The 26,765-nt window shown below is 39.4% G+C and overlaps 1 protein-coding gene across 1 annotated transcript in view; it reads right to left on the reverse strand.

The window, feature by feature from the left end:
- The window catches only part of NAA25 (N-alpha-acetyltransferase 25, NatB auxiliary subunit), a 3,186,723-nt gene that overhangs the window by 975,906 nt on the left and 2,184,052 nt on the right, over positions 1 to 26,765 (reverse strand). The window contains exon 16 of the mRNA XM_044069750.1: positions 26,346 to 26,497. Within this exon, the coding sequence (XP_043925685.1) occupies positions 26,346 to 26,497 (152 nt within the window). The remainder of the gene's footprint in view (positions 1 to 26,345; positions 26,498 to 26,765) is intronic.

A 26,765-nucleotide genomic window follows, 5' to 3' on the forward strand; every position in this document is an offset into this window, starting at 1 on the left:
ACTCAATCTAAGGAACACGGTTTAAGGTAATGCCTCCATTAAATGTTTAGGATGGCAACTAGAACCATGCAGAAATATGTTATTTCCAGTAGATTTTCTATATATAGAAGTAATGTTCTTAGTACCAAAATCACCAATCATGATTAAATCCAAAAAATTCACTTTCCTACCTACTTGTAAGTCATAAAAATGTAATAAAAACCTATTTTGCCGTAAATCTTCCACAAAATAATTAACCTCATCAAAACCACCCCTACATAAAAAAAACTAAAATCAATAAAACGAAAATATTTCAGAACATACCTATTAAAAAAGTTATGTCTATACAAATGCTCCAACTCAAATTTAGCCATCACTATATTAGCATACACGGGGGCAAAAGATGCCCCCATCTCCGTCCCCTGTAGTGGATAGTAAATATCTCCATTAAACACAAAAAATTATTTTTTAAATAAAACTAAATCTATAAGAAAATTAGACTTCAGTGAATCCCCCCCCATATCTATGTCGTATATTAGTGTACAAACTGACCACATCCAAGGTCAGCCAGTACACATAATTCTCCCAAGGTATAGACGAAACCTTATCTAAAAAATCTTGCGAGTCCTTTACATACAAAGGAAATTTCTGTATCACAGGGAACAAATGACTATATAAAAAAACACCCATATTACGCAAAAAATATTTATGATCAGCTACAATAGGACAACCTTTAAGTTTATCCAAACCCTTAAGTATTTTTTGGCAAGCAATAAAAGGTAGTTTACAACACTAAATTTCTTAGCAACATCATTTTTAGTAAAATATCCCAACCTACACCCTTTTTGCAACAACAGCTGGTATTCATACATAGCCTTACCATAGGTCTACGTGGATATAAAAAGTATACACACCCCTGTTAAAATGCCATTTTTTTGGGATAAAAAATAAATGAGACCACAATAAATCATTTCAAAACTTTTCCCATTTTTAATGTGATCTATAACCTGTACAATTCAATTGAAAAAGAAGCAAATCTGTTAGGGGAAAAAATAAAAATAGAAAAAGTAGTTTTGTACCTACCATAAATGTAGATGTCCGAACAGGATAGCATCTGCAGTCATAACAAATGGGTTGTCCTGTCGTCAGGCAGCCCTTCGGTCGGCCGGATTCCAAAGTCTGGGTTTGGCCTCGGCTGGTGTCGCACTTCACCCGACGTCATCTCTGCTGGTCTTCAGGTATAAAGGCATCAGCCGACGCCATTTTCCTCAGTGTTTCTTGCCCCAAATGCCAGTTGCCTTCTTGGAAAGCTAAATTTTGGGTAAATGCCAATGTTTCCAAAAAAAAGGTAGGCAAACACAAAAAATAAGCATGTATGTACATATATACAAACAAATACACCATAAGAGATCCCCCCCCCCAGCTAGCTATTAGGAGGGTAAATACCCTAGGAATACCACAGAGGGGAAGGAGGGTGGGTAATCCTGACTGCAGATGCTATCCTGTTCGGACATCTACATTTATGGTAGGTACAAAACTGTACTATGTCCTTCAAGGATGCATCTGCAGTCATAACAAATGGGTAGAATACCATAGCCAAACTAGGGGAGGAGGAAGAAGAATTATGGTGTAGTTAGGATCCCTTGCAATACAGCAGTGGCAAAACCTGCTTGGGATCTAGAGTATAGAGGTAAGTTATAATGCTTGGCAAATGTACGCACGGAGGTCCAAGTAGCCGCCTCAATAATGTCCTTGGTTGCCACTCCTCGTAAGAAAGCTGTGGTAGTGGCTGAAGCCCTTGTAGAGTGAGGTCTTATGTTCTGTGGGATTGGTTTTCCATGGTAGGAGTAACAGAATCTTATGCAATTTCCTATCCATTTGGAGATTGTCTGTTTGGAAATTGCTTTTCCTTCCCTTCCTGTTGCATAGGCTACTAAAAGCTGGTCAGTTTTTCTGTTACCTTTGGTTCTGTCCAGGTAGTAGCGTAACTGTCTATGTACATCCAAGGTATGCAGCAGTCTTTCCCCCCTGTTCTGTGGATTGGGAAAGAAGGTAGGTAGTTGGATTGCCTGGTTTAGAGACACTCTGGATACCACCTTAGGCATAAATGTAGGATTAGTTCTCATGGACACTCTATCTTGATGGAAGATTAGGAAGGGTTGTACTGCCATTAAGGCCTGTAGTTCCGAAACCCTTCTTGCTGAAGTAATTGCCAGTAGGAAAGCAGTTTTCCATGATAGGTGTTGAAGATCTGCTGTTGCTGCTGGTTCAAATGGAGGGAGTGTCAATTTTTCTAGCACAAAGTTCAAGTCCCATGCTGGTAATGGTGGTTTCCTAGGAGGTTTTACATTCTTGATTCCTCTGAGGAACTGCCTGAGTAGAGGATGTGAGAAGACAGGGGATCAAGCTGTATTCTGCAGAAATAGCTGATGCATGTATCTTGATGGAGGAATAGGACAGGCCTGTATGGAGAAGCTCTGCCAAGTACTCCAGGATGTTAGCAATATCTATCTTTGACACATCTTTTCCTCTTTCAGTACTCCAAATGACAAACCTTTTCCATTTTCCTGCATAGTTCCTTCTTGTTGAAGGTCTGTGGGCTTCAAGGATAATGTCTTTAACCCTTTGGGATAAATCTGGGTTAGTTGCTGTTATGTGATGTTCCAGGCAGTCAGTTGCAGAGTTTTTAGGTTTGGATGCATGATGTTGTAGTTGTTCTGAGTTAACATCAAAGGCATCAGGGGTAGCGTCCACGTTCTCCCCCGAGACATGCTCCTCAGCAATGGATACCAGTGTTGTCTTGGCCAATTTGGAGCTATCAGAATTATCCTTTGACGTTCCTCTTTGATTTTCAGTAGTACCTTGTGCATCAAGGGAAGAGGTGGAAATGCATATGCTGTCAGGCCTTTCCAACTGAAGGATAGAGAGTCCACCTTCCATGCAAGTGGGTGGTATGTCCTTGTGCAGAATTTTTTGAGCTGGTGATTGAGTGGGGATGCGAATAGGTCTATTTGTGGCATTCCCCATTTCTTTATGATGGCCTTGAAGATGTACGGGTGTAGCATCCATTCGTGAGCATCCGAGGTAGTTCTGCTTAACATGTCTGCTAGGGTGTTTTCTTTTCCTGGTACAAATATTGCCTGTAACTGGATGTTGTAGCTCAGAGCCATATTCCAAAGGTCCAGAGTCATTCTGCATAGAGGGTATGAATGAGTGCCTCCCTGTTTGTTGATGTACCACATGACTGTGGTGTTGTCTGCCCTTATCATTAAATGGCCTTCTTTGAGGAATGGTCTGAAATTCTGGATTGCTAGTTTTACTGCCAGCATTTCTTTTTGATTTATGTGCAGGTGCAGCTGGTCTGGAGTCCATAATCCTTGTATGCATTTGTCCAGCATGTGTGCCCCCCAGCCAAGGTCTGAGGCGTCCGTTGTGATGGTTTGGCTTGCTTGAAAGTTGTGGAAGGGCAAGCCTGGGTTTGACTGGCATGCTTGAGCCCACCATAGGAACTCTTGTTTCAGGCATGGGATTAGTGGGATTTCGGTTTCTAAGCTGTGCCTGTGTTGAGACCATAAATTCTTTAGGTACCACTGTAGCTTTCTCATATGCAGTCTGGCATGGGGACCAGGATTATGCATGATGCCATGAAGCCCAAGGCCTGCAGTACTTTTCTTGCTGTTAGTTTGTTCTGCTTTGTTAATGCCAAGAAGTAAAGAGGGAGTTGTTCTTGTTTTTCTGCAGTTAGGAATGCCATCTGTTTTACTGTGTCCAGTTCCGCACCCAAGAATGTTCTTGTTTGGGATGGTATCAGTCTTGACTTTTTTAAATTGACTGTGTATCCCAGGGCTTGTAGTAAGCAAATGACTCTTTGTAAGTCTTTTGTCAGCTTGCTTTTGTTGTCCGCTTGTATCAGGCAGTCGTCCAGGTATGGATAAATTTGGATTCCCTGTAGCCTGCAATGAGCGATTACTGATGCCAGGCATTTTGTGAATACTCTGGGCGCAGTAGATAAGCCAAAAGGCAATGCTGAGAATTGATAATGCTCTGATCCTGCAAGAAATCTGAGGTATCTTCTGCAATTTGGTCGTATGGGGATGTGCAGGTATGCCTCCTTGAGATCTAGAGTTACCAGCCAACACTCCTTGCCCAGCATGGGAAGAAGTTGCTGTAGGGTCAGCATTTTGAATTTTGGGACAATGATGAATGTATTTAAGACGGACAGATCGAGAATAGGTCTCCAATTTTTCTCTTTTCTTGGTACTAGGAAGAGTCTGGAGTAGAATCCTTTGCCCTGTTCTGTTAGTGGTACTCTTTCCACAGCTCTCATCTTTGTTAATTGAGCTATCTGCTTTAGAGCTTCTGTTTTTTGATTTGGAGGTAGGTTTGGCATTCCTCTTTTTACTGGTAAGGCGTGGAAGTGAAACCTGTAGCCTTGGTCTATGGTCTGCAAAATCCACTTGTCTTTTGTGATATAGTGCCAATTTTTTGAAAATAAGGCTAACTTTCCGCCTAAAGGTGCTGCTATTTGTTCCCTGGTAGGCGGAGTCAGAGCCAAGTCACTGTGATTGTCCTGTTGCAGTGGCAGTGGTTGTGTCTGTGCCTCGCTGGTTATTGCCTTGCCACTGGCGTCCTCTGTAGGCACCTCCTCTGGATTGATTTCTGCCTCTGGAACGCCTATTCCTGCCTCTCTGAGATTTTGAGGAGTCTGGAAAGGACCAATTTTTGGAAGGCCAGTTCCTGCTAAACCTTGGGGGCTGAACCTGTAAGAAATCCTTAACTGTCTGTACAGATTTTGCCTTCTCTTCCATTTTCTTCATTACTTGCTGAGCAGGAGTACCAAACAGACTCGCCTTATCCATAGGAGCATCTAACAGCTTTGCTTTAACATGATCCGGCAAGTCCTGTTCTTTCAACCATGCATGCCTTCTTATAACTGTGCCAGTCATGGCTGATCTAAATGAAGCCTCCAGTGCATCATAGCCACATTTTAAAGAATGGTTACTAACCTGCTGAATGTTATTCACCATTTCTAAAACATATTTCTTATCTAAGGAGTCATCAGAGGACAGTTTCTTAGTTAACTGATCAAGCATAAACTCTTGGTATTGGATCATATGAAACTGACAGTTCAAAGCTCTAGCTGAGAGAGTAGCAGAGGTGTAAACTTTTTTCCCTCATCTCTCTAAGGACCTGGATTCCCTTTCAGAAGGGAGAGGGTTTTTTGCTGAGGTCGAAGCTACTGCCTTAGGCCCCTGGGAGATAGTCTCAGGATCTGCAAGTGGGGCCTTGTATAGGTGGTGATGAGTGTCTGGTACCCTGTAAAACCTATCTGGTTTGGCAGGGGCTGGAGGTAAAGTATCAGGAGCAGTGCAAACATCATTAAATGCATCATCCACAACAGGCAGAAAGTACAGTTTTGTACCTACCATAAATGTAGATGTTCGAAGATCCACATTGCTGCAGTCCTAACACTTGGGTAGTCCGCTGTCCCAGTCGGCCCGAATACCAAAGTATAAGGCTGACGTCGGTCAGGGCGCATTAGTCTGACGTAAGGACGTCAGGGTACAAATGCGCATGACCGACGTCATATCCTCAGTCTTTTCTTGCCCCAGATGTCAGAAGACCCTAAATAGATAAGGCCAAAACCAAAAAACACCAAACACACCTGTACCAAATATATATATACAATATATACAATTTACAAAAGTACAACCCCACCCACACAACCACCCCTAAACACAGAGGGGAAGGAGGGAGGGTAAATTGGACTGCAGCAATATGGATCTTCGAACATCTACATTTATGGTAGGTACAAAACTGTACTATGTTCTTCATCCCACAGTGCTGCAGTCCTAACACTTGGGTAGAATCCCAAAGCAGAGGTAAGGGAGGCTGGCAAATCATAAAGAAGCTGGAGCTGTCAACATGCCCTGCAAAATAGCCGTGGCAAAACCAGCCCTAGATTTAGAGTAGAGAGGAAGGTGGTAATGCTTAGAGAAAGTATGCACTGAACTCCAAGTAGCTGCCTCCAAAATATCCTTAGTTGCCACCCCTTAGAAATGCTGTTGAAGTGGCAGTAGCCCTAGTGGAATGAGGCCTGATCCCAGCTGGAATCTCCTTGCCATGATGGGAATAACAAAATGCAATGCAAAACCCAATCCACTTAGAAATAGTTTGTTTTGACACAGGCTTGCCCTGAGAACTCAAAGCAAAAGAAACAAACAACTGCTGAGACTGCCTAAAATCCTTAGTCCTGCTTAAATAATAACGCAACTGCCTGTGTACATCTAAAGTGTGCAAAATCTTTTCCCCTTATTTTGGGGATCTGCATAAAAAGTGGGCAAATGAATAGTTTGGTTTAAAGCCACACTAGAGACCACCTTAGGCATAAAGGAAGGATTAGTACGTAATGATACCCTATCCTTATGGAAAATCAAAAATGGCTCAACCGCCATAAGGTCCTGCAATTCAGAAACCCTTCTTGCAGAAGTAATGGCCAACAAAAAGCAGTCTTCCATGACAAGTATTTCAATTCAGCAGTAGCCATGAGGCTCAAAAGGTTGTAGAGTAAGTTTCTCCAACACAAAATTGAGGTCCCAAGCAGGAGTAGGAGCTCTACGTGGGGGTGTTATATTCTTTGCCCCTCTAAGAAATTGCTTAAACAAAGGATGAGAAAACAATGGTGGGTCACAATCATAGTGAGCTGAAATTGCTGCAGCATGAATCTTAATGGAAGAGAAAGACAAACCTTTGTCCAATAACTCAGTAAGATATTGAAGAGCCACACTCAATTTTGGCTCAGAAACATCCAAATCCTTTGCTGCACACCAAAATAAAAATCTCTTCCATTTTCCTCGTACACTTTCCTTGTAGTAGGTCTTCTGGCTTCCATAATCACATTCAAAACTTGTTGAGGAAGCTGAGACCTGCTATGGTTCAAAACAGAATATGCCAGGCTGTTAGATGAAGAGAGTGAAGCTTGACATTGAGTAGATGCCCGTCCTTTTGAGACAATAGGTGTGGAATCAAAGGTAAGGGCCATGGAGGCTTCCTTACCAGACTCCTCAGCAATGGGTACCAGTGCTGCGAGGCCAATCTGGAGCTATTAAAATCATCCTTGGCTTGTCCTGTCTGACCTTTAGGAGTACCTTTGGGAGGAGAGGCAGAGGTGGAAAGGCATACACATGAAGATTTTCCCAACTGAAAGAAAGAGCATCCACTTTCCAGGCTGTGTGATGAAACCTTTTAGGTGCAAAACTTTGGCAGCTGGTGGTTTAGTGGAGAAGCGAACAGATCTATGTCTGGAGTTCCCAGGACACTGTCAATGTCTGAAATACATGAAGATCCAGTTTCCACTTGTGGGGATCCATGATTTGCCTGCTTAACACATCTGCTAAGGAGTTCTGTGCTCCTGGTAGAAACCTTGCTTGAAGATTCAGTTGCAAGCTTAACGCAGTCTCCCACAAAATCATTGCTTGCCTGCATAGAGGATAAGAATGTGTTCCCCTTGTTTGTTGATGTACCACATGACAGTTGTGTTGTCTGTTAGAATCAACACCTGCCCTGGAAGAAGTAAATCCTTGAAAGCCAGTAATGCAAACTGGACTGCTAACATCTCCTTCATGTTGATATGTAGATGCTGCAGTCTGGCAGGCCACTTGTCTTGTATCCACTTTCCATTCAGATGAGCTCCCAAGCTGTGTCTGAGGCATCTGTCGTTAGAATCTGACTCGCCTCTGGCCGGGTCACAGAGAGTCCCTTGTTTAGGTGACATTCCTGAGCCCACCACAAAAATTCCTTTTGAATGCAAGGTATTATTTGAATGACAGTGTCCAAATCCTGGCAGTGCTGTGTCCATACATTTTTGAGATACCATTGTAGCTTCCTCATATGCAGTTTGGCATTGGGAAGTACCAGAATACAAGATGCCATGAACCCTAAGGCTTGAAGGACTGTCCTTGCAGTCAGCCCGGACTGATGAGACAGTTGATGGAAGTAAAGAGAAAGATTCTTTTGTTTGTCCGGGGTTAAAAAGGCCATCTGGGATGCTGTATTCAGTCTTAGCCCAGAAAGCACATGTCTTGAGAGGGTACTAGACTGGACTTTATTTCGTTCACAGAATACCCTAGGCATCTTAGCACTGCTATCACATATTCCAAATGCTGAAGAAGCACATCCTTTCCTTGAGCCAGAAGCAGGCAGTCGTCCAAATAAGGATAGATTTGTATTCCTTTTAGCCTGAAGAAAGCTATCACTGGAGCCAGAACCTTTGTGAATACTCTGGGCGCAGTAGATAAGCCAAAGGGCAATGCAGAGAACTGATAATGAGAATTTCCAGCTCGAAAACGCAGATATTTCCTGCAAATTAGTCTGATAGGAACATGAAGGTAAGCTTCCTTGAGATCCAAAGTTACCATCCAGTGATCTTTGCCCAGCATAGGTAAAAGCTGTTGTAACGTCAACATTTTGAACTTGGGAATGTCCAGATAAGTGTTGAGGATAGACAGATCCAAAATTGGTCTCCACGTGTTCCCCTTTTTTGGTACTAGGAACAGGCGAGAATAAAATCCTAGGCCCCTTTCTGGCATAGGAACCGGCTGAATGGCCCCTATTTGGAGCAACAGAGAAATTTGCCTGTGAGCCTCTTTCCTTTGCTGAGGAGGAATGTCTGGCATGCCTTTGAAAGGAGGCAAGGTATGGAAATAAAACCTGTAACTGTGGTGAATGATATCCAATACCCATCTGTCTTGGGTAATTAAACTCCAGTTTTCTTTGAAGAGTGCCAACCTTCCTCCCAAAGGTGCTGCCAGACGAGAAGATTCTGGCAGCTGAAAAGGCAGGTCATTGGGTCTGTTTACGAAAGGACTGACCCCTGCCCTCACCAGAAGACTGAGCAGGTGAACTCCCTGTTCTAGGCCTAAAAGAACCTTGAGCTCTGCCCCTACCACGCCTAGACCTACCCCTAGACTGGGAATCATAAGCAGGATATGTCCACCCCTTGGTAGGCCAATTTCTACTAAACTTCGGAGGCTGAACCTGCAAAAAATCTTTAACAGTCTGCATAGACTTAGCCTTGTCTTCCATTTTCTTTAGAACTGCTTCCACAGGTGAACCAAACACCACATCAGATTGTAAAGGAGCATCTAAAATCCTTGTCTTCACATGCTCAGCTAAATTCTGATCCCTCAGCCAGGCGTGCCTGCGAAGAACCGAACCAGTGGCAGCCACACTCGAAGAGGCCTGCACAGCATCAAAACCACATTGCAAAGAATGCTTACCCACCTGTTCAGAAACATGAACTAAATCCTGCAACTCTTTACACTCAATACCTTCCGCCAAAGCATCAACCTTAGACTTTAATTGTGAAAGGAGATAATTTTGATATTTCAACATGTGAAACTGGCAATTCAAAGCTCTCATGGCCAAAGTGGAAGAAGTATACACTTTCTTTCCCCATCTATCCAAAGCCCTTGCCTCTTTATCCGGAGGAACAGGATTTTTAACAACAGAAGCCTTAACACCTTTAGGCCCCTGTGAAACAGTTTCTGGGTCTGCCCTAGGACTCTAAAAAGATACTTATGAGCTTCAGGCACCCTATAATATCTATCCGGTTTAACTGGAGCAGGAGGCAAAGAATCAGGGTTCAGAGAAGCCTCTGCAAAACATCCTCCACCACATCTAGAACAGGAGGTATAGCTAAAGGCCTATGCTGGGGTAGAAACAAAAATTCCCTAAGCCTTTTCCTGGAATCAGAGAAATCCTGACCTTCCCACTTAAAATGCTCCCTCATGGAATGAAGAGTCTCTGAAAATGAAAAATCCTCAGGAGGAGAAGCAGAAGGAGTAGAATCATCCACATCAGAATCAGAGTAAGGGGAATACTCCTGCAAGTCTTCAGCCGAAGACTCAGAAGCATCCGAACACTGCTCAAAACTCCCAAGCTCAGGTTCCACCCTAGGCCTCTTATCAGGAGGAGGCATAGAACCTCTAATCACTGTAATCAAATCTTCTGCCATCTTAAGCATATGCTTCTTAGGTACAGACCCTGAAGAACTAGGGGTAACACCTGAAACAAAACTTGGCCTGCCCCTGGGAGAAGCCTTGGAAACAGCAGGGGAGGGCCTAACCACCTTAGGAAGGGAGGGAAGAACAGCTACCTGAGAAGCCCCTTCCGCCTGGCCTACCTCCTGAGAGGTCACATCTTGTAATAATAAAGTCTCTCCCTGGGATACCAAAGAAATTTCTGGCTGAACCTCTGGCTCCACCGAGCCCTCTAAAGAACCGGCGTCCGGTACGGACGGTTCTTCCAGCCTAGGCTTTGCTGTTTTGTCCTTGCGCTTTTTTGGCGAAGCGGGCGTCGGAGCATCCGACGGCATTTTATAATTACACCGCTTCCCAAAAACTAACCTGGCACAATCTAATCTTCTCTTTATCGTGCGTTTGTTAAATCTAGCACAAGAGCGACAGCCAACAATGTCGTGCTCAGGCCCTAAGCAAGGTATACACAAGGTATGGTAATCCCTATGAGGTATCTGTTTCCCACAAGAAATACAGTTATTCACTTTTTCTGACATCCGGTAAAATACTGAGGCAAGAAAAAACCAAAATATTCCCCAACGGGGTACTTAGCCAGCTTGGATTCTGTCTGAAACTCCGACTTCGGAAAATCTCAGAACGCCAACCTGCACTTGCAAAACTGCTTCTGCATCGGACCATGCGGCAAAAAAGACTGAGGATATGACGTCGGTCATGCGCATTTGTACCCTGACGTCCTTACGTCAGACTAATGCGCCCTGACCGACGTCAGCCTTATACTTTGGTATTCGGGCCGACTGGGACAGCGGACTACCCAAGTGTTAGGACTGCAGCAATGTGGGATGAAGAACATCTGGAGGTATAGCTAAGGGCCTATGTTGTGGTAAGTGTAGAAAGGTCCTAAGCCTTTTTCTTGAATCTGAGAAATCTTGTCCCTGCCATTGGAATTGTTCTCTCATGGCATGTAAGGTTTCCCCAAAGGAAAATTCCTCTGGTGGAGAGGCAGATGGAATAGATTCTTCAGCATCGGAATCTTCATAAGTAGAAAAAGGAGCCTCTGGATGGTCTGTAATGTCTGAGTCATCCGAAGAATCATCAGAGGACACTGGCTCTGGGGGCTCTGCTCTAGGTCTCTTTTCTGGAGGCTGAGAGGCCCTGTCTGGGTGAGATTGGGATCCCTAATTAAAGAGATGAGATCCTCTGCCAGAGTAAGCATTTGTGAACTGAAACTGGGCCTGTGTCAAGGGGGCTTAACAGGCACTGATTTAGCAGTTTTGGCTGCTTTAGCCCTGGCAAAGGCCTTAATAGACATGGCTGCAGGAGGCCTAGCAGCACCACGTGCTGGGGTAGAGACATCCAAAGGGATGGTGTCTGATAATTCAATAGGAACCACATTAGTAGGCAAAACTTCAGAGGCCGATTCAACTAGGGTAGCAGGAGCCTCGGTAGTAGTCATGGATTCGGCTGAAGATTGACCCGTTTGCTCAGTTTCGGACGAAACCGAGACACTCGCGGTTTGCTTAACCGTGGTTTCGGCCGAAACCGCGGACCGCGAGTGTCGGTCTTTTTCTTTGCGTTTTTTAACAATTTGAGTAGTCGGAGGATCCGACGGAATAATGTACGCAAAATCTGAGCCGAAAAACTGTTCAGCAAACTCCGACCGCCTAAGCGTTCGTCGGTTGAAGGAAGCACAGGCTAAACCGGCTGCTACGTCGTGGTCTGGGCCTAAACAAGGTAAGCAGTAAGAGTGGAAATCTTTATGAGGTATTTGTTTCCCACAAGTTAAACAGTTATTCACTTTTTCTGACATCGGCTGAGGCAAGAAAGAGTCCCCAACGGGGTACTTAGCTTTTAGAAGTCTTGAGTAGTATTCGGTAGTAGTAATCTCTGGATCTGACCGACCGGCACTTGCGAACAGCTTCTGCTTCGGGCGCCACGCGGCAAGAAAGACTGAGGAAAATGGCGTCGGCTGATGCCTTTATACCCGAAGACCAGCAGAGATGACGGGTGAAGTGCGACACCAGCCGAGGCCAGACCCAGACTTTGGAATCCGGCCGACCGAAGGGCTGCCTGACGACAGGACAACCCATTTGTTATGACTGCAGATGCATCCTTGAAGGACATCATACAAATAAGCTGGTTGCATAAGTGTGCACACCCTTAAACTAATACTTTGTGGAAGCACATTTTGATTTAATTACAGTACTCAGTCTTCTTGGGTAGGAGTCTATCAGCATGGCACATCTTGACTAGGCAATATTTGCCCACGCTTCCTTGCAAAAGCACTCCAAATCTGTCAGATTGCAAGGGCATCTCTTGTGTACACAGCTCTCTTCAGGTCACCCCACAGATTTTCCATTGGATTTAGGTCTGGGATCTGGCTGGGCCATTCCAAAACGTTAATTTTCTTCTGGTGAAACCATTCTTTTGTTGATTTGTATGTGTGGTCGGGGTCAGTGTTGCGTTGAAAGGTGAAATTCCTCTAAATCTTCAGCTTTCTAGCAGACGCCTGAAGTTTTTGGGCCAAAGGTGACTGGTATTTGGAACTGTTCACAATTCCCCCCACCTTGACTAAAGTCCCAGCTCTAGCTGAAGAAAAGCAACCCAAAACATGATACTGCCACCACCATGCTTCACCATGGGGATGGTGTTCTTTTGGTGATGTGATGTGTTGCTCTGCGCCACACATACCTTTTGGAATTGTGGCCAGAAAGTTCAACCTTGGTCTCAATCAGACCATAACGCATTTTCCCACATGCTTTTGGGAGACCTGATGTATTGTTTTGCAAATTTTAGCTGGGCTTGGATGGTTTTGTGTGTAGGAAAAGGCTTCCATCTTGCAACCCTACCCCATAGTCCAGAGATATGGAGAATACGGGAGATTGTCACATGTAGTACACAACCAGTACTTCTCAGAAATTCCTGCAGCTACTTCACTGTTAATGTAGGTCTCTTGGTAGCCCCCCCTGACCAGTTTTCGTCTAGTCTTTTCATCAATTTTGGAGGGACATCCAAATATTTGCAACGTCACTGTTGTCCCATATTTTCTCCACTTTTTGATGACTGTCTTCACCGTATGCCATGGTATATCCAGTGCTGGGAAATTTTTTTGTACCCTTCTCCTAATGGATACCTCTCAACAATGAGATCTCTTTGATGCTTTGTAAGCTCTCTACGAACCATGGCTTTTGCTGTAGCAGGCAACTGAGTAAATGTCAAGAAAATCTTACTAGGACAGCTGAACTTTATTTGGGGTTAATCAGAGTTTCTTTAATTGATGGCAGATGTGTACCCAAGAAGACTGAATGCCGTAATTAAAGCAAAAGGTGCTTCAACAAAGTATTAGTTTAAGGGTGTGCACACTTATGCAACCAGCTTATTGTACATTTTTTATTTTTCATATTTTTCCCGTTTTTCAATTGAATTGTACAAGTTATAGGTCACACTAAAAGTGGGAAAAGTTTTGAAATGATTTATTGTGGTCTCATTTTTTTATATCACAAAAACCTGGCATTTTAACAGGGGTGTGTACACCTTTTATATCCACTGTATATATTACTTCTTGCATAAACATTATCATCATCCAAATGTTCATCACACATCTTTACATATTGCATTCAGTTCATTACCACAATTTGGCCACCTTTATCTGCAGGCTTCATAACCAAACTCTTAACCCTGCTCAAATTCAACAACACTTGCTGTTTAGTCATATTGTAGCTGCAACTATTTTTATCAAAATCAGAATATAAATGTTCAACCTCAAAATTAAAAATAGCAGAAAAAATTTGAACAGTACCATTATTAAAAGGTGGCATGAAAGTACTTTTACTAACACTATTCATATCTAATAAACAATATGCATTAATCACACATATCTTCACTATCCGTACAGCATGAACAAAAACTTTCTTCTTCAGAAGAAACAAACACATTTTCCCCCACCGTATTTACATTACTACCATTATCATCATTAAAGAAACAAAATAAATGAAGTTTATGTACTAATTTAAATATATCACACTTAAGTACATAAGGTCTAGGCAATACAGTAGGAACGTACTTCAACCCGTGTTACAAAATAGAAACAATTTCATTAGTTAAATTAGTACTTGAGATGTTAACCAGCAAAGTATTATTATATGTACTAAAATCACTGCCATCTACCTTGTTTAGCATTAATTTTAAAATGTCCATATGTTCTATCACTCTGCTGTCCTTATCCGTTTCTTGCTCTTTTTCGGTTTGCCTGTTCCGATGGTCTCTCTCTGCTCGTTACTCAGAAATCTTTTATTCGAGTTCACAGAATCCTGCACTGCAGGTAAAAGTGGATAATCCCCATCCTCACACTCCCACTCGGAAACACAGTCACTGCCTTCCAAAGACATAAAGGCAACAGCAGCTGTCTTCCTGTTACCCAAATTATCGCGAGAGTCCACATTTTTGCGATTTTTAAATTTCCACAAAAAAAAAAAAGGTTTTATCATTTTTATAGTCCTTTAAGTCCAGTTTGAGCTTATGTATTTTCCTATCCACTAAATCATTTTCATATTGTTTAAGCTCGTATTTTATGTTCATAAAAAACTATCCAGACTTGACATACTGTACTGAGCTGTAAGAGTGGAACAAAGTGTACGAGCCTCCTCTAATAGCACATTGTTTAGTCATGTCACATTCAATAAGAATTTTAGCACATTCCTGTGAACACTTGGGAGCCACAGCAACCCATCTACATTTGAATTCTTTATCCTCAGCACATTCACAGTTAAATGGAGTACTGGGGCTCTTAAAAGCTTGTAAGCCTCTTGGTGAAATGTCCAGCTCCGTATATCTATGCAAGCTGAAGATATTAAAAGAAACCCTTGATTCTTTAAACAATAAATTCTCCAGCTTACTATACATATTTTGCAAGTCCATAGGCAAGGATGCAGCCTGGCTATCACAAACAAAGGAGAATGGGTTGTCCGAACAATGATCTCTCTCATCCACAAACCTCTCCCAGGAATAATTAAGCTGCTCACTCCTGTGACCCCCTCTATCTTCCAAGTGGAAAACATGCTGTTCCATGGACCACTAAGAACCATCACCAACCATGTTGTCGTTACTGAAAGCATTGAAGGCCTAAGGCCCATGAAGGCATTAAATAAGCTCTGGGAGAAAGCTTGCCAATCAGGCAGGCTTTTAGAAGGTGTAGAGACATGTTTTGTCTTTTGTTTTCTTTTTAAAGAAGAGACGGGCCTGGAGGGCGTAAGGCCTAAGGAAGGCTTAGGTTCAGACATTTCTATAGCAGTGGAAGGGCCGGTCTAGACGTCTGTTGCAAGCAGAGGTTCCCTCATAGCATTGGTGCCCGTCTGCAAAGCCTCCGTGGACATGCTTTCAGCCCTAGATTCTGTGGCCTCTGATGTGGTATCCTCTATACCTGAATCGGCTGGTTCCGTATGCTGCTCCAGGCGAATGTTGGCCCAGGGGGAACATTGGGTGGATAAGATGCAGCAGTAGGGTTCAGGCCTGGAAACTTTGGCCTTCATTTTTGATGGCTCAATGGTGTGAGCGGACGGCCCTTCCATCGCGAGAGCCAGGCGTTCAATACACTTGTTTTCTGAACAGATGTTTAGGGTGTGCAGACAGTTGCGAAGAGTCTTAGGAATGAAAGCCTAGCAAATCACACAGGTTTTATGGTCGTGGTTGGGCCCTAGGCAGAAAAGGGAAAGGTTGTGGGCATCCTTATAGGGCATCTGATGTCCGCACATACACTTTCCTTTCCTGGATGATATGAACCTGAGCAGGCATGCAGTGACCAAAAAGAAAAAAGGCCCCAATGCAGTACTTCTTAAATTCGAAGGATCCAATGGCAGAGATGTCAGGATAAGCGAACGTTCGACTGGAGGCAGAGAGGTTCTACACAAGGTACATGCAGACGTCACTTTTATGGCCCACACACCCTACGGCCAGCATCAGATGTCCCACGTACCTTGCAGTGACTAAAGTTTTTGTACACTGGCTGGACATTTGGGTAGCTGAGCAGAGGATAACCCAAAGGTTATGAATACTGCAACATGTGAATAAGGACATCTATCCAGGATTTTATTCTGTAATTTTAAAGCATACGCATGCCTTCAGTTAGCAGACTTCCTTTCTGCATTAAATGAAATTTCAGTAGGACCAGCTACTAGGTTCTTACATGGATATTTACATCTTAACATTGTAGTAACTGTCTTACTTCCCTGGAGCTTGGGGTTGGGACTTTGACTCCTGAGAATCACGCACGACAACTTTAGGGCTTCCCCAGTTAAAATATTCCTTCTTTAACTGGGTGTCTGTTAATCAACAGCAGTTTCATCAAGTGAACGATAGACTGAAATGTAGTGAAACAACTTTCATCAACTGAAATGTAGTGAAACAACTTTCATTAACAGTGGAGTTTTCTTTTTCTTTCTAATGTTGTGCAACCTCAGAGTAGGTTTATTTAAGCTCGAGAAGCATGCTGCTGATAATCAACAGTATCAATTAAACTATTTCCATAAAGAAATATTCTCTGGAGGTTAGCCAGATACAGATGTCTCTGCATCTGTTCTGCACCCCAGGGGGAAAGAAAGCTGCTCTGAGTAGTCCAGCTTCTCTTCTAGCATAAATTGCAAGAAAAACACCCAATTTTAAGAGTGGAGGTGTGCCTCAGCTACAGAATTCCCCTCTGCCATACTGTCCCATATTTTCCTTAGTAATAATTCAACAGTTTGGCAAAAAACTTATGATATAGTTAACAGGTGGATGGGCATCCCAACTCTGGTATATGCCCCTAGAATATAAGCTAAGTAGTCTATTTGTCAGCTGGCTTTCATACATTACCATAAACAGCCAAGCCTATGCCTGCAGCACCAGATTTCTGAACAAACAGGTCAAAAAAAACAAGAGCATCATAAAATTCCATAGGCAATGAACACCATGTACTCATCCTCTGCAGTAAAAGGAAGGGCATGTGAACCAACAGCTGGTATGACTCCAAAGGTATTAATTTTCCCATTATTGGGAAATGGCAGTAGGATAATCCCGGTGAGGTTGGGTTGAGCTGTTAAGACTGCATCCAAAGGGGCATCTACAAGACAAATAATGCAAAAGAAACAAGTACTAAGATCAGAGGTGGACAACACTGCTTTACAGAGCATTCACTGAACTAGGCAATTTCTGCCCATGGAATCTTTCAATGCCAACTCCTTTATTTCTTTCTACTTCTCAATGGTGCTGGTCTTAAACTCTTTAATTATACCTCTGATAGAAGGCTCTCCTTTTTTTTTTCCCTCCCAAAATCTCTTTATTTCAATTTTCTTTTTTCAAATAACAACAATATGGTAACTCAAAAACACAAACAATACAAATACCACAACAATCTCGTTCCAAGAAAATTATACATATATATATATATATATATATATATAAATATATATACAAAATATATACACAAGAAGTCACTATATCATCAAGTAAAGTATGAGAATTCCTATTTTCATTTGGTCTCATAAGGGATAGTTAGAATGGGGATAGTCTATATATAAAGTAAAAATAGAAATGTAACCATTTATTTGCATGTTTAGGGAAAATATCTAGTTACACATATACTAAGAAAAGGGAGAAGATGCAAGAAAGACTGGTTATACTACATTAATTTCTTATTTAAAGGTTATCTTTTCATGACAATTTGTAGGCAAATTTTATTTGTCAAGAATTATATCCAGCAAGTAACCCCAATATTTTTGGTAATAGCGTTTGTTTTTTTGTTTTTGAATAAATTAATTTGTGAGATGAGATATATTTGATAGCAATATTGCTAAAATTTTCCCATGTAATTGGTGACATGACATTCCAATTCTTTGTAATAAAGAATTTAATAAGGGCACACATTGTAATAAAGACATGTTTTAATATTTTTGGGAGTTGACTGATATTAACGTACAATATAGCTGTCTCCCAAGTAAGGGTTGATTTTTCATATCCCATCTTCTCTAATCTTACTCTTAAGGAGCACCATAAGTTGTGTATCTTAGTACAGTTCCACATGACATGTAAAATATCAGCTGTTTGATCCGGACAATGGGGACATATAGGCAAAAAGTTAAGATTGAATTTATTTAATTTAGATAAGGTATAATATAGATTATTTACCATAATTTGTGTATATAACAGCTTCTTGAAAGGAATGAATTTGATTGCATTTTCAATGGCTAGTTTCTTATTTTCTTCAGTCAGTGATTGATTTATCGTTTGCCAATAGTTTGAAAATAATAAAGAATTCTGATGTTTTGCACTCATTACAATTTTATAAGTCCTAGAAATGGTTTTCCCTTTAATCACAAGATTTTCAAGTATTAATTTAACTAAATTCTATGTTCTGTAAGTCAGTGTGTTAGATTTACTGGTTTATTATTTATTAGCAAATTAGGATTTAGGTGTAACGGTTGTATAAGGGCAAAAGCGTCAGCTAATTGCAATGATTTAAATAGTTTCTGTGTTGTAAGAATCATGTTTTTAATTAGTGGCTGTAAATTCTTCGTGTATATGCTAGCCTGGTTTAAATTCAAGAATGGTAAGAATTTGATATTACAGCCAAGAGATTTCAACTATTCATACCAGATTTTGGTCTACTGGGGTGTCCAAGTATTTATATACGAGTCACAGTTTATTATTTGTATTAGTCTGTATACAGTAATTATACTACAGTAAAGCTTAAAATCAGGTAACCCCAATCCCCCCTTATCTTTGGCGAGTACAAGTTTTGCATGTTTAATTCTGGTAGATTTGGGATACCATAAGAATCTTGATATAGCTTTTTCTATGGCAAGGAAGAAGTTTTGGGGAATATTGGAAAAGGTAGCATTTAATTGAAAGAGTATTCTTGGTAGAAAATTCATCTTGACAACACTAGCTTTTGAGAGTAGAAACACATTAATGTTCTTCCATCTATCCATATCATTTTGAATACTAGTCCATGTAGTTAGTAGGTTATTGTTTATAACATCTTTGAAGTTTGAAGTGAATATTATTCCTAGATATTTTATCTGGCAGTTTATTTTGATCTCACTCATAGGAAAGTACAATTCTTTATGCCCTATAGGATTGAGGGGAAATATGTGCGACTTGTTTAAATTTAAATTATAATTTGAAACTACCGAGAACTCATCAACAACTAAGTATTTTTGGGAGGTCAGTAGTGGGGAGTTAGAAGTATATATTTAAGTCATCAGCAAAGGCAGAGTATATAAGATTTGTATTGTGGATTCTGGGAATATGATGAAAGTTTTTTTGTGAAATAAACAGAAGGAGGGGTTCTAGATAAAGATAAAATAGGTATGGCGAAAGAGGACATCCTTGTCTTGTACCATTGGATAAGAGTCAAGGGTTAGTTATAAGTTTATTTACCTGTATAGTGGTAGAAGCTTTCTGATAGAGAACCTGGATCATTTTAATGAATTCTTGAGGAAAACAATATAAAGGCAGTATATTAAAGAGAAAATGTAAGTTTACTCTATCAAAAGTTTTAGTTGCATCTACTTGTAAGGGCATATCTGGGGCATTTACCCCTATTAAGTAGTCTTGCACTGTTATCTAAAAGGAGGGTGTTGTCACTTGTTTGCCTGTTTGTCATAAAGCTCATCTGTTGTTGGGAAATAATAGAGGGGAGTATATTTTTAAGTCTATTTGCTATAACATGGGCTAATATCTTAAGAACAATGTTTATGAGGGCTATTGGTCTATAATTTGCTGGATCTGTTGGGTCAGAATGCAGTTTAGGAATCAACACTGTCTTGGAGTTATTTAAGTATTTGTCTGTTATACCATATTGTATTATATAATTGAAAACGTTTAATAACACTCTGGAGATAGGTTCCATGAATAGCTTATAAAAATCCGATGCGTATCGATCAGGCCCAGGGGATTTACCTATTTTTAGTTTATTGCAGCTTTTATCTCTTTTAAATGTAACAGTGATTTTAAGAGTTTCCTTTGATCGTCTGTAATTTGTGGAAAGTTTATATTATGCATAAAATCCTCAAATCTGTCTGTAGATAAGGGTATATTGTATAATTTCTTATAAATATCTTCAAAAGCATCCACTATATCTTGATCTTTATATTTCACCTGTCCTTCATATTTTATTTCTTTGATCCTAGGAGGTCCACTTTTTATGTTAATTAGTCTAGCTAGGCATTTTGATGGTGTTTGAGCCCATTCTGAATATTGATATATTGACCTTAATTCTAAGGAGGAGATATTTTCTAAATAGTGTTTGTGTAGTTGTTTTTACCAATCGGTTATTTTTTCCCTCAAGTTCTTTAGAATATTTTTCCTGAAGTTCTAGTTCAGCAGTGTTTGACACTCTAGTTCATTCTTAAGATTGTTATACTTTTTTTTTGAGCCATGCAAATTTTTGAACAACAATACCCCTGATGACCTCATTGGTAGCCGCCCACTGTATGTCATATGAAATTTGATCAGATATAAAATCATTTTGAAGTTGGGCTAGCATAGCACATTCTGAATTTCTTGTGTAGTTTCTTGGTTTTGTATAATTTTAGGATTTAATGTCCAGGTATTGAAATAGGAAATATTTTGTTTATGAGCTTAAAAGTTTATTAAACGTCTAATTTTGGAATGATCTGAAAGAGTTCTAGGTGATGCAGCATAATTTAATTTGTTAGAAAGGAAAGCAAGGGAAATTAGAAAAGCATCTATCCTGGACCAAGTTTTATGAGTGGCTGAAAAGAAAGTGAATCTTGATATTGTTTTATCATATTGAAAATTTAACATAAGGGTCAACTAGTTCAAATGTATTTTGTAATTCTTCAAGTGCTGTTGTGGTAGATTGTGACTGTCTGTTTTTATTATGCGATCTATCCTTATCTAGATTTAGTAAAGCATTCCAGTCTCCACCTACAATAAACAGATGATTTGGGTATTTGGCTAATATATTAAAGATTTCATAAATGAAGAGCTGTTGATTTGAGCAGGGGCTATATATATTAAGAAAGAGTAATGGTTTGTTTAAAGTATGATATTCAGTAGTAAATAATACCCATCTTCCCTTTGAGTCAGCTTCATAGGAAGTAATCTCTCCTTGGAAGGATTTATTTACTATAATGGCCACTCCCCTGGACAAAACTATAATTTGCAGCAACTATTGTTTTAACCCATTTTCTTTTTCTTTCCCTAACCCAAAGTTGGTCAACTAAGTGAGTTTCTTGCAAGAAAGTTATATCAGCCTTAGTTTGGTATGTGAGGTGCATGATGAAATTATCTTTTCTTTTTATCTACCATCCCTTTAACATTCCAAGAGTCTATGGTTATCATTTTTTATTAATATTGTTGAAGTTTCTCATTAGTTGATGCACAAAAATACAGTTATAAACTTTTCCGTTAGTGTATTTATCTTAAGAATAAATGTTGTGACTTCTATACTCCTAAACTCTAAATAGGTGCCTAACCACCCATCCCTCTGTATTTGTAAATGTGCATGAGTTAAGAAACTAAAAGAAACTATTTTTAACAAGGCGTAGATATATATCAGAGAGATGTCAATAATACCCATACTGTTCCAAATGCGAACAGTCATCAGCTAACAGACTGTGCCCATCCCGCTCCTTTTATTTATATACTGTATATTCATTTTCAGACTTCTTAAAATATTATATTAATTGTACCTTTAGATATTATATAGAGAGAAAAGGAAAAGTAGCTTTTATAAAAAGTTTTGTAGTAACAGCAACATATTATAATTCTTAACATTTCAAGAGTTAAAGAGTTAACAAAACAATATTTTCAAAAACCAAGTACAATATATGTATATTTAAAGAAGGCATAATTTTAAAAAATCAACCTTTGCATTATCCTTGCTAACAGCAACTAACTGTGGTTCTTTAAAATGTATTGGAAACCATACAAGCAATTATTGTGAACTCATATTAATTAACCAGTTCCATCTACTGGACAAACAGGGAAAAAAAAAAGGAAAATGTTTCTGTACCTTGCTCATAGACACCTTTAAAGGTAACTAACTCAATGGTTATGCCAGTAGAATAATGATTATACATTTTAAACATTTAAAGAAGGCAGCACTTTAAAATTCAACATTTGCCTTATTCTTACTAACAGCAATTAACTGTGGTTCTTTAAAATGTATTGGAAACTTCATTTAACATTGCACTGGCAAAAGCCATACAGATCCATCATTGTGTACTCATATATTAATAATTAACCAGTGCCATCTACTTGAACAAACAGAGAGAAAAGAAAAAAAAAATGTTTTTATACCTTGCTAATAGGCACATTTAAAAGTAACTCAATGGTTATTGTCAGCAGAATAATGATTATACATTTTAAACATTTAAAGAAGGCAGCACTTTAAAATTCAACGTTTGCCTTATTCTTGCTAACAGCAACAAACTGTGGTTCTTTAAATGTATTGGAATCTTCATTTAACACTGCACTGTCAAAAGCCATATAAACACATCATTGTGAACTCGTATATTAATAACTAACCAGTGCCATCAAGTGAACAGAGAGGAAGAAGAAAAAAAAAAGAGAAATGTTTTTGTACCTTGCTCATAGACATACTTAAAAGCAACTTGATGATTATGCCAGTAGAATAATGAGTATACATTTTAAATGAAACTACTTATGTCTAATATTTACACTACTTAACCTATTATATCAAAGATTATATCCAATTTTTTAAATGTAATTCAACACTTCTTTTTTAAAAGCTGTAAATGCACTTTAAAGTCATTTCTCTATGCAGACATTGTTAGGTAGCTGTGTAACTTTTAAATGTAAAGGCAGTTACTAAAAGACAGTACCTTAAGTATTATAGTATAGCAAAGATGTTTTCTTTACAGGCAAGTAAGCAGAGTTATTTAGAACAAAAGGAAACGTTTCTAATTCCAAAACACTGAAACTCAAAAGAACCAGGCAAATGACCATGAACAGCCCCAGAAAAACAAATCCACTCTTCTAATAACTTTTTTAGCGCTTTCATCCACCTTTATTTACGTGAACTTCTTCAGAAATGTTGAACATGAAAAAACTGTTGTTTAAATACAATTATCACAGAAAATGATGTCATTAATGAAAAAAATCTTTTAAGAACATACATAAAACACATAACATGTTACATATACAATACCCCCCTTGTGTCCACGATTATCAAACAACTTTTTAACTAATTTGTAAAATACTTAAAAAAATCTATAAGTGGAATATAAGAAATTACCACTAGAGTTATCCATCGTATATAAAAACTATCTATATATTAAAAAACATTTTAAATGTGACAAAGTAAGATCTTTGGATGAACGTATACACAAATACACAAGTTTTAGCACCTTTGTTGATCTATACAATGGTATAGAAATTAAAGCAGATCGGCAGAGGGCTACAATTATTGCCAGAAAGCAATCTAAACTAAGGTGGGACATTCTTTCTTATAACAATAACCAGGCATACACAATCCAAGCTGATTTTACACAATCAGCAAACGCATTGCAGAGAACTGAACCCCACAATGACACACAAATTAATTCTGTGACTTTTGGTGAAACAGCCAATGGAACAGTGCCCAGGGGGGAAAACAATAATGCTGAGAGATTTCAGGAGGACTTTCCGGCCTTACCAACGACTAGTAATGCTAGCACAACTTGCAATAATACCAACATGAATTATGCTGAAAAGGTGGCTACACTTTCAGAAGTTAACAACACCCCTTTTCAGAGAGAACAGGAGCAAAACAAAAGGACTATGAAATGGCACAATTCAACTCAATTTCGGGGGAAGGGCAGAGGAAGGAACAAACGGAGATGGTAGTAGTGTCTCCAGAAGTCAATTGTGACTCTTTTGAAGTTGGTATAGTAAATTTGTCTGATTTGCATTTAAGTCCTGTGATTGAAAGTGTTCTGAGAAAAGGAAGAATATATACATAATACATAATATGTACAGTCTTCTGTCCTGTAGTTCTTTGGAGCTGTAGCACTTGTTTAGCCTTCCAAATGTTGTTTTTGGATCAAAATATATGAAGAGAGTTGTCTCAAGCAGGATTTACTTTGAAGAGACGCAGAAAGGTGGATTTTGCCTGGTCCGGTGTTTCCAAGGATATTTTTTCTTCTTTGTAAAAAAATGTTAAAGTTAAAGGATATCTCATTTGGAAAATAATCTTATTTTCAATGAGGTAATTGCAGTATTTGCTGAGTTTCTGTCGATTTTGTTTAATTTGTAAAGGAAGATCTTGAGTAATCATAATTTTTTGCGCTCTCCATGTAACATTCTTTTTAATCTTATAAGCTGACAGTATCTGTTGAACATGTGCTGAATTAAGCAGTCTGATATAGATTTGACTAGAAGATCCCTTGTTTGTGTATGCTTTATAGCTCTGTGAGCTCTTTCGATCACTATCTCATCCAGGAGATTTTTATTAGCCAGAAGAGAGCTTAGTATTTCTTTTATTATTGGAATAAGTTGTGAATTATCAAAGCTCTCTGGAATACCTCTTATGATAAAATTATTTCTCCGGCTTCTAGCTTCCAAGTCTAACATTTTTTTGCTGTCATTCTTTAATTATGGTGTCATTGGTTTGTGCTTTTTGTTGCAGTTCATTTATTTTTAGCGCATTGACCACACTTTTAGCTTCATTTTGTTCAAGCCTAAGCACAATTTGGTCCAGAGTAGAGTCAAATGTAGTTAGCTTATGAGAGAAACCCTGCACTTCTGTTTGTAAAGATTGTAAAGCAGTTTTCAGATTCTCCAGCATTACAGGTTGTTCCTGTTTTAATCTTTGAGACATTTTATCAGCTTCTTGTTGTTGCTTGTTAATTTTTTGCCTTTTAGAAGTGGTTTCTTTCTCAGGAGTAGTAATTGCAGACAGTTTGCTTTTTGTGATTAGTTTCCATCCGATCTGACTGATTCTCCATTAATCTTGTATAAGTTAGATTCCTAGTACTAGTACAGAATTTTAAATAAGTCTCATTATAAAAGTTGTTTTTCTTGTTACTTTCCTCTTATTAAACCCATTAGTCTTGAAGAATCCACACCATGCAGTTCAGGGCTCTGTTTCCAAAAAGTAATTACTTTTCCTTCAGAATGAGAGAATCTTTGAAAAATAAAGATGAAACAAGTAAGTACTCGTATTTCTGCTTTAATCCATTGATGTTTGGTATACTTTTCCTAAGCGATGTGCTGGTTTGAAGTCAGATTATAGTATACAAATGCAGGAGCTGCACTGACAGCGTGCTTACAGGCTGTCCACCATTTTGGAATCCCAGAAGGCTCTCTTGATGACGGGAGGATGGCAGACGCACCATATCTCACCGCAAGGTTTTGTTCCCCAAAAAATTAAAACCCTATAAGGCAGAGTTTATATAGGTTAAAACCTGGTAGCTTCTTTTACATACAATAAACTTAAGACATTACAGTACTTTGGTGGAACTGATGATACTTTTCTAAGAAACCATAAGTGTCAGAAAGATCCCGGACACTACATTAAAAATTCAATTCAACATTAACACTCAGCAATTTTAGCAAACATAAAATATAGAAAAATAGTTCCTGAACTGGGTAGTTACAGCACTGCTCTTACAAGTCATCTGGATGGGACAAAGTTAGACTGCCAAAGGTTTCTATGCTAAAAAAAATAGGGAACATTGTATGGGTTACCCTCTCTTTTTCAATGAGTATCCAACTTACATCTTTGGCAAAGGGAAATCATCCCTTCTTGCAGGGCATGCAAAAGAGAATGCTAATGTTTGCAATGATCCTTATGACAAATACTGATGGTTCTCCAAGATTTCTATAAAAACCGAAGCAGGCAAATGTGTCAGTATTAAGATACAGGTTTTCCCCAAAATGCTGTTGAAAATCTGCTGATTGCTGTGGTGCAAGAGATACTGCAGTGTGCACAAGACAAGACCATTGCACTGGAACCTCTCAGCACCCATTTCAGTATCCTTGCTAGCATGAAACCAAAGGCAGCCTTTGCAGAGAGAAAAACTGCTAGTGAAGAAATGACCGAACCAATGTAGTCCATCTGGTGAGTAAAACCAAATGCTTTGATTTACTCAAAGTAATCTTCCCAAAAGCAAAATATACTAAGCAAAGACATGCTGTTAAACTGCAGTTTCATCAGTAATTACAGTACCATCTGAATGATCGCAAACATACAATAACCATGCAGTCTACTAATTACAAGTTAGCAGTGGGCAAAACACTAATAGCACCTATCCATGTTTGACAACTGCAGGAATAAGACAATCTGAAAACATAAGTTCAGCAAATAACCTACGTCTTGGGCACACATACATATTTGCTTCAAGGAAGAGGTCTAACAACATCCTTTCAGTGCGAACTTGTGCAAAATGTAGCGAGTTATTTAGCCTGTTCCTGAAAGCAATGAATTCTGGGATCTTCTCAAATGCGCCATACTTGTATGCTTGAATAATATATTCTGAGGTCTAGGAAAAAAGCAGATGAAATCAGTATAACTAATTTTGATAATGGTGTCAAACCTGAAAATTACTGTTATACAAACAAACAATGTTTACTCACTACTGGTCTAACAGTGACACTCCAAAACAAATTTGAAGTCCAGCTATTATTTCCAGGTATTTACCATCAAACAAGCGAGTAATTCTCAAACAGTACACACACTAATAGCACAGCACCCTCAATTATTCTATACAGTGACTTTCTCAGGAGAACTAATTTTAATTCAGGTCACAG

The sequence above is a fragment of the Protopterus annectens genome, chromosome 4.part0 (genome assembly GCF_019279795.1).
Source record: "Protopterus annectens isolate FY-2018-M chromosome 4.part0, PAN1.0, whole genome shotgun sequence".
Taxonomy (NCBI): domain Eukaryota; kingdom Metazoa; phylum Chordata; order Ceratodontiformes; family Protopteridae; genus Protopterus; species Protopterus annectens.